At 39.9% G+C, this 6,770-nt stretch overlaps 1 protein-coding gene across 4 annotated transcripts; it reads left to right on the top strand.

Moving 5' to 3' along the window:
* The first annotated feature begins 2,265 nt into the window (after positions 1 to 2,265).
* matn3b (matrilin 3b) lies at positions 2,266 to 6,472 on the top strand. Of its 4 annotated transcripts, none has more exons than XM_047016490.1 (6): positions 2,266 to 2,547; positions 3,305 to 3,880; positions 4,314 to 4,433; positions 4,557 to 4,682; positions 5,611 to 5,715; positions 6,028 to 6,472. In XM_047016490.1, exons 1-6 carry the CDS (start codon positions 2,340 to 2,342, stop codon positions 6,078 to 6,080), a joined length of 1,188 nt encoding a protein of 395 aa, XP_046872446.1. In that variant the 5' UTR covers positions 2,266 to 2,339; the 3' UTR covers positions 6,081 to 6,472. The 4 variants fall into 4 exon arrangements, 3 of the variants coding, with proteins under 3 accessions (XP_046872446.1, XP_046872434.1, XP_046872425.1); XM_047016478.1 differs by having other exon boundaries at positions 3,305 to 3,922; XM_047016469.1 differs by having other exon boundaries at positions 3,305 to 3,988.
* Positions 6,473 to 6,770: the final 298 nt, after the last annotated feature.

Raw genomic sequence — 6,770 nt, 5'->3', positions numbered from 1 at the left:
AACCTTTAAGTAGGTCTTTCAACACCATGTAGGAATTATTTGGTATTATAAATGTACTCCTTAACTGTTTCATGTATTCCAGTATATTTGTATTTTAAGAATCAATTGAAATTGTTTTTGTTCAACATCTTATACACATTTATATTAAAAAGTCCCATGACATGATGATGTCACTTTAGGAGGTTAACATTAATGAGTTTACCTAGCCTGCCTTTCGTCCCCCAGTGGCTAGAAATTTTGATAGGTGTAAACCAAGCCCTGGGTATTCTTCTCCGCCTTTGAGAAAATGAGGCCTCAAACACTCGGTTTTGAAAACCCCCCTATTGTGATGTCACAATAGGAAAGGTTACCTCCCCTTTCTCTGCTTTGCCTGTACAGAGAATTTGGCCCACCAATAAAGCAAGGCTGTTAGCCCCGCCTCTTTCTTCCTCATAGCATTCAAAGCTACAGACAGAGAAACGGCACGGCCGGAGGAAAGCTCATTGTGGGACTGTTCATGGTGGCTGTAATTCTGCACCAAGGCTGAATTTCGGGAAAGATTTCAGATGCATTATTAGGGGACCACTAAGGCCTATATAAAAGCATCCAAAACAGCATTTCATGGGATCTTTAAGTAGTTGTTACTAATTGTCAGATGGCTGACCGGTGAGGGAGTCGGGCTAGAAATCAGAAGGTTGCTGGATCGATTCCCCGCCGTGCCAAATGACGTTGTGTCTTTCGGCAAGGCACTTCACCCTACTTGCCTGTATAAGAGCGTCTGCTAAATGACTAAATGTAATTGTAGGGTATGCAGGTTTTGTTGATTTCCTTTTTAAGAACTCATGACCATTATTCAGGGAGGCAAAATGCTGGATGTAAGAATCCTATTAAATTCATTTTCAAGTTGTAATATGATTGCATTGTACATCCTAGTGACTACGATATGCTACTTGATTTCAAATTCACATGTTCAGTCTATTTCAATCAATCCAACAAAGCTTAAGACAGTGCTGAGGCTCCCTAGCTGCTGGCCTCTTGTCACCCATCTTGCAACTTCGTTTACACTGCTGTCTCAAATTTATCATAAAGCCTCATACCAAAACAACCAAACCTTAATGTGTCGGTCAGCCACATTGCAAGCATCGCTAATAGAATGGGCTACATTTCTACAAACTGCAGTGGGCCTACAGCAGAGCCGGCCCAAGGAATAAGCGAACTAAGCGGCTGCTTAGGCGCCCCGTGGCCACCAGAGAACCCCCAAGAACACATGAAATTACAGCTATCATGTTAATGATAGTTATACAAATTATGAGGGGCACCCAAATCAATTCTGCTTAAGGCCCCATAAAGGCGTGGGCCGGCCCTGGCCTACAGTACTGGATAGTAGCCTACATTGTCCTTGAGTCCTTTGGGTTTTAAAAAGTGGTGTAAATTCAGACCACTTGAGTAGATCTTTCTCAAAATGAATGCACAATTGAATCACAGAATTGAATCGAAGTGATTCATTAGACACGGTGTCAGGCCAGGCCTACAAATTAAACAAATAGCAATGCATTCTGGACAACCTTTTGCTTACGTCCAGGCTACAACTTGATTGCTGTCACATGAAATGATTAGCCGTGAGTAATTTGTAGGCTGCAGTAGCTAGTTTTGAAGTTACTCAATGTTCAGTGCAAGAATTACGTTCGCTGCTTGTTGATTTGTCTTCAGTTATGTTACTTACTTTTTTATTACCTCAACGTGCCACTAGAGATCCCCATTGCACAGCTAAATGGCAATCGTGTATTTTCTCTTGAAATATATTGGAGATTGTTACGCGATGCAAAATAGTGAAGGCTCTCTGTGAAGCCTACAACATCGACATGAAACAAGAGTATCTAGACTCGAGTGCATTATTCAGGAGGTTCTGGTGGATCGGTTGGAGTTAAAACTAACTCCAATAAACTATAGATTATGTTTTTTGTCACGAAATATAAGTAGCAAGTCATATCAAATGCTGTTTATTGGTGACACAGAGACCGAACAATAAAAATAATATCAGTAATATTACCAAAATTAGTCTATTGACAACGTATGGTTGTTGGCACATAACTGAAAACATCTGTCATGACTACATACTAGGCTAATAACAATTAACAGACGTTTTGATATTTGTTTGCCAACTTCATTTTCTAAACATGCACCCCACTGCTACGATGCGATGTCCACCCTCCCCCCCCAAAAAAGAAAGTTTATTTAGCCCATCTCAAATTCGATTGGACAATCATATCCCACGTGTCGAGCATGGATGATTAAAATTGCCCTGAGAGAGCTGATCTTTCAGAAATCAAGTTATTCTCGAGACGAATCAAAACTCAACGATGGGTTATAAGACGACATCCGTTATCAGTGGACTAGTTTGGGTCCTGTCCATTCTTGGTTTGGAGGTGAAAGGAACGAACCGACGGTATGGATATCAACCTCAGTACCTCGCTGACAGCCCTGATCTGATGCAACAGATTCAAAAGAGTGTCCGTCGACCTGTTGAACTACAAACGCAGATATTCCAGAATGCTCTTGATTCAACAGGTTGGTTAATTGCATTTTTCTTTTAATTAAATTCACCGAGCATCCTTAAGCACGGGTTTTGCGCACGATGATCAACGCGCAAAGCCACTGCGCCTTGGCATCTCTAACATGTATTTTCAAGATTAAGGTATTATTACATTGTTATCAAAATTCATTTGGCTGAAAGAAACGGTTTTATACATGATTTAAACGAGCTACATGCGTCTCAATTTGTTTGAGGTGTCAGTAGGACATACATTCTGTTCCACTCTTTCACCCTTATTTACTTGGGGACAAAAATAAACTGACATAATTATTAGTTTTAGGGTACCCAATTGTCATGTGGTACCAGGAAATGGGAGCAACAGCAAACCCTTCAATTTGACAGCTGGTCCTGATACCCCTGGGGACCTTTCCACCCTATAATGGCTAGTACATAGTAGTACATAGAACATAGAATAGTAGTCCTCACCCTTAAACTATTAGTCATATCCAGAGAATATGTGTGTTCAATGCCCATGATGCATTTGCCTAAAAGAGTGTCTGATCAACACTGATGTTCAATTGTTGTACATGTGTGGCAATATAGTTAGATAATTCATCTCTTAAAACTATCCTCCATAGATTTTATTGAGGTGAAATGTGCCCTCTTCCCAGAAACACATTTACTTTCTTACATATAGTTTCTATTCTTGTAGGCTACTTGATTTATGTATTAATTGTAAATGCCCAAGCCTAAAAGAAAGCCTACAACCATAAAATATCTTTTTACTTAAAGGGTCAGGAAGGCACTGCAAAAGCAGACCTCTGGACTTGGTCTTCATCATAGACAGCTCCCGTAGTGTTCGGCCTGCAGAGTTTGAGAAGGTCAGAATCTTTTTGACCGACATGGTGGACACACTGGATATTGGCATGGATTCCACGAGAGTGGCTGTCGTCAACTATGCCAGTACAGTAGAAATCGAGTTCCTACTCAGGACGCACTCGGACAAGTCAAGCTTGAAGCAGGCCCTCAGCCGGATCGATCCCCTGTCCACCGGCACCATGACGGGTCTTGCCATCAAAACGGCCATGGAGCAAGTCTTCACGGAGGAGTCTGGGGCCCGTCCCACATCACAGAGCATCGCCAAGGTGGGCATCATTGTGACTGACGGCAGGCCCCAGGATACGGTAGAAGAGGTGGCCGCCTTGGCGCGCGCATCAGGAATTGAAATGTATGCAGTAGGTGTGGACAGGGCTGACATGCAGTCTCTCCGTCTCATGGCCAGCCTGCCGCTGGAAGAGCATGTCTTCTATGTGGAGACCTATGGGGTCATTGAGAAACTCACGTCCAAGTTTAGGGAGACCTTGTGTGGTAAGGAAACAGAAGCAACACCCATAATGAATGCAGACAATGGTGCGTCTTCCGCTCAAGACACATTTGAAAGTCCTCCTAGGGAAAATGACTCCTTGTGGGCTGAAGGTGAGCTACAGCTACATCACTTTATTACTTGCTGACAGGATGCACATTCATGTGATGAGAGATTCAGGGATATAGAAGAACGATTTCTACAGCCCTCAAGGACCGTTACCCTAAGACAACTTTAGATGTGTAGTAAAATAGTTTTTCTAAAACAATACTTCTTGTGATTATGTGTAGTAGTCTTGCTTACTCCTAATTTTTTTTTATTAAGAATTAATCAAATCATGATCAAATCATTAAAACCTTTGCGCAAGATTGTGATCACATTGCTGATGGACTAAGCCAGTAATATGTAAGGAGCTTTATTAAGAGTCTTTGTTTGCAGGTGTGGACGCTTGCTCCCTTGGACATGATTGCCAGCACATATGTATCAACAACAAAACCTCTTACTACTGCCAGTGTCGAGAGGGCTATGTGTTGAATACCGACAAGAAAACATGCTCACGTAAGAATGTTAAATAGGTGTTATTTAGAGGTCGTTTTTGTCAGGGAATTTGCTATGGAGTCTTTTGCACAATATTATGATCACATTGCTAATGGACTAAGCCAGTAATATGTAAGTCTTTAGTTGCAGGTGTGGACGCTTGCTCCCTTGGACATGATTGCCAGCACATATGTATCAACAACCAAAACTCTTACTACTGCCAGTGTCGAGAGGGCTATGTGTTGAATATCGACAAGAAAACATGCTCACGTAAGAATGTTAAATGGGTGTTATTTAGAGGTCGGTTTTGTAATGGAAGGTGCTATGGTTTCAGAAATGAGTTGACTTAACATGAACCCGGTGCATTGCATTGAGATCCTCCATTGGCATATTTACTGGAGACACCCTTGACCCAAGAAGAGGCATCGCCATGGAAGTATGATTCATACATGGTGAGATTTCTTGTTTCCACATCTCATTGTCTTTAATGGATGCCAAATCTTTGACTCACACCCGACCACACCCATTGACAATGAGTGTTGTGTACATTTAGTTTTACAAAAAAAATACTCAAGAGGAGCAATCTGTTCAACAAGTTTTCACAGTAGTAAAACCTACCATATTCATGAATGGAACATGACCATCGACATCTATCACTGTATGTCCTCCGAGAAGACTCGATGTTTGTCTAAGTTAACTGGTCCTTTTGTTAATTTTGTATTCCCAGGTGTGGAGCTGTGCAGTGCGTACATGTGTAAATAAGACAGTGTTCATTTTTCAACCGGAGCGCTGAAGATTGATAGCTGAGCCACAATAAGGAGTGTTGAAAACGATGAGCATAAGGAGCTTTAATAATGAAAAGTTGGATCCAAAAGAGGACTACAGTGCAAATTGACTGACTTGCTTCTCCTGGTCTGATGCATCAGTCACAAATTGCATTGGGGTTTTCCATTTTTTGGGAATCTATTCTAAACTATATGATTAACTGAATTCATGCACTTTTAATTTTCAGTTTGATCCTTTCATGATAAACTTGATTGAATAATTGGCCTGAAATATGACTGCCACTTAGTTTTGTATAGCTAATGACCAATTAATTCCCTTAAAACTTAGCACAATCAAGATACTAAAATGTTAACAAGTATAGTACTTTCCTTTGATTGGAAATTCAAACACAAATCCATTTTACTCTTTTCAGAGGAATTGCGTGGTGGTGGGGTGTCTGAAAATGCCTGCATGTGTGAAGCCCAGATTGCATTCCAGAAGAAGGTCCAGTCTACCATCCAGGATCTCAACAGCAAACATATCCTTTAATAATAATCCTTAAAACATACCCCCCTCCCCTTTGAAATATTCTGGTCAATACATTCTGGAATTACATTCTATTCTAAAATCCTTGCTGCAGAAGCACCTCTTTTAAAGTAATGTAGAAAAAGTATGGAAAGTTTGAAGATAATTCAATTGTTAAATAAACTGTTTTATTTTAATTTGTACTTAATTGTTATTATACAGTGCCAAGTATACTGTATGACAAACCTTTAACTTTGAAGGGTTTGCATTTCAACATTTTCTTTTGTATAAGGACCAAACATGAATTCCTTGACTTTGTGTCCACTTGATGACATTTCCAGGAAAGTTCAACAATTCGAAGATGGCGGTGGATTCTGAAGTGGGACCAGGAAACAATTCTGAGCACTTCACTGTCTTTTTTGTGTCACAAAAATCTGCTAATTTATAAAAAAAGGCTAATGTATGTCTTCTTGCTAAAACTTAAAGTTAAGTTGTTGTGACTGGGCCAGCAAAACAAATGACCATAAATGAGGATGACAGTTGATATTTGCACAGTGATTTAGCCTTCAGATGACTGAATGGCATTGTTATGGCCAGGGATAGAAGTCTATTCAGACTGAAGCTGATTTTATCAATAACATTTACATTTATTCATTTAGCAGACAATAACATGTTTAATAATGTGCAATACGTTGTCTTATATTGTTCATGCTTGTGGGGTAAATAGAGGGCACATCAAATTGTTTACTGGAGTATTGGGTATTGGATATTTGCACAACATTAAAATGAATATTTTAAAATATTTCAATGTATATTGTCTTACTTTTAGTTCACTAATGAATCATTTCTATGAAACTCAAATAAGGGCACTTAACACAGATAAACAGACTGGCATTGTTGACTGACACACTAAACAGTTATCCACCTGTCAGAAAGATTGAGTCAGCATGTGCAGCCCCAGAATTTATGTACTTGGATTAATAAAAGTGACGTCCTTTAGCCAATGATGTATGTATTTACTCCTAGCTTGATAAATTAAGATAAGTTATGAATACAACCGAAAAGAAA

The sequence above is a fragment of the Hypomesus transpacificus genome, chromosome 3, assembly GCF_021917145.1.
Source record: "Hypomesus transpacificus isolate Combined female chromosome 3, fHypTra1, whole genome shotgun sequence".
Classification (NCBI taxonomy): Eukaryota; Metazoa; Chordata; class Actinopteri; order Osmeriformes; family Osmeridae; genus Hypomesus; species Hypomesus transpacificus.
The sequence above is the reverse complement of the archived record's forward strand: the minus strand, read 5'-3'. Positions and strand labels throughout refer to the sequence as shown.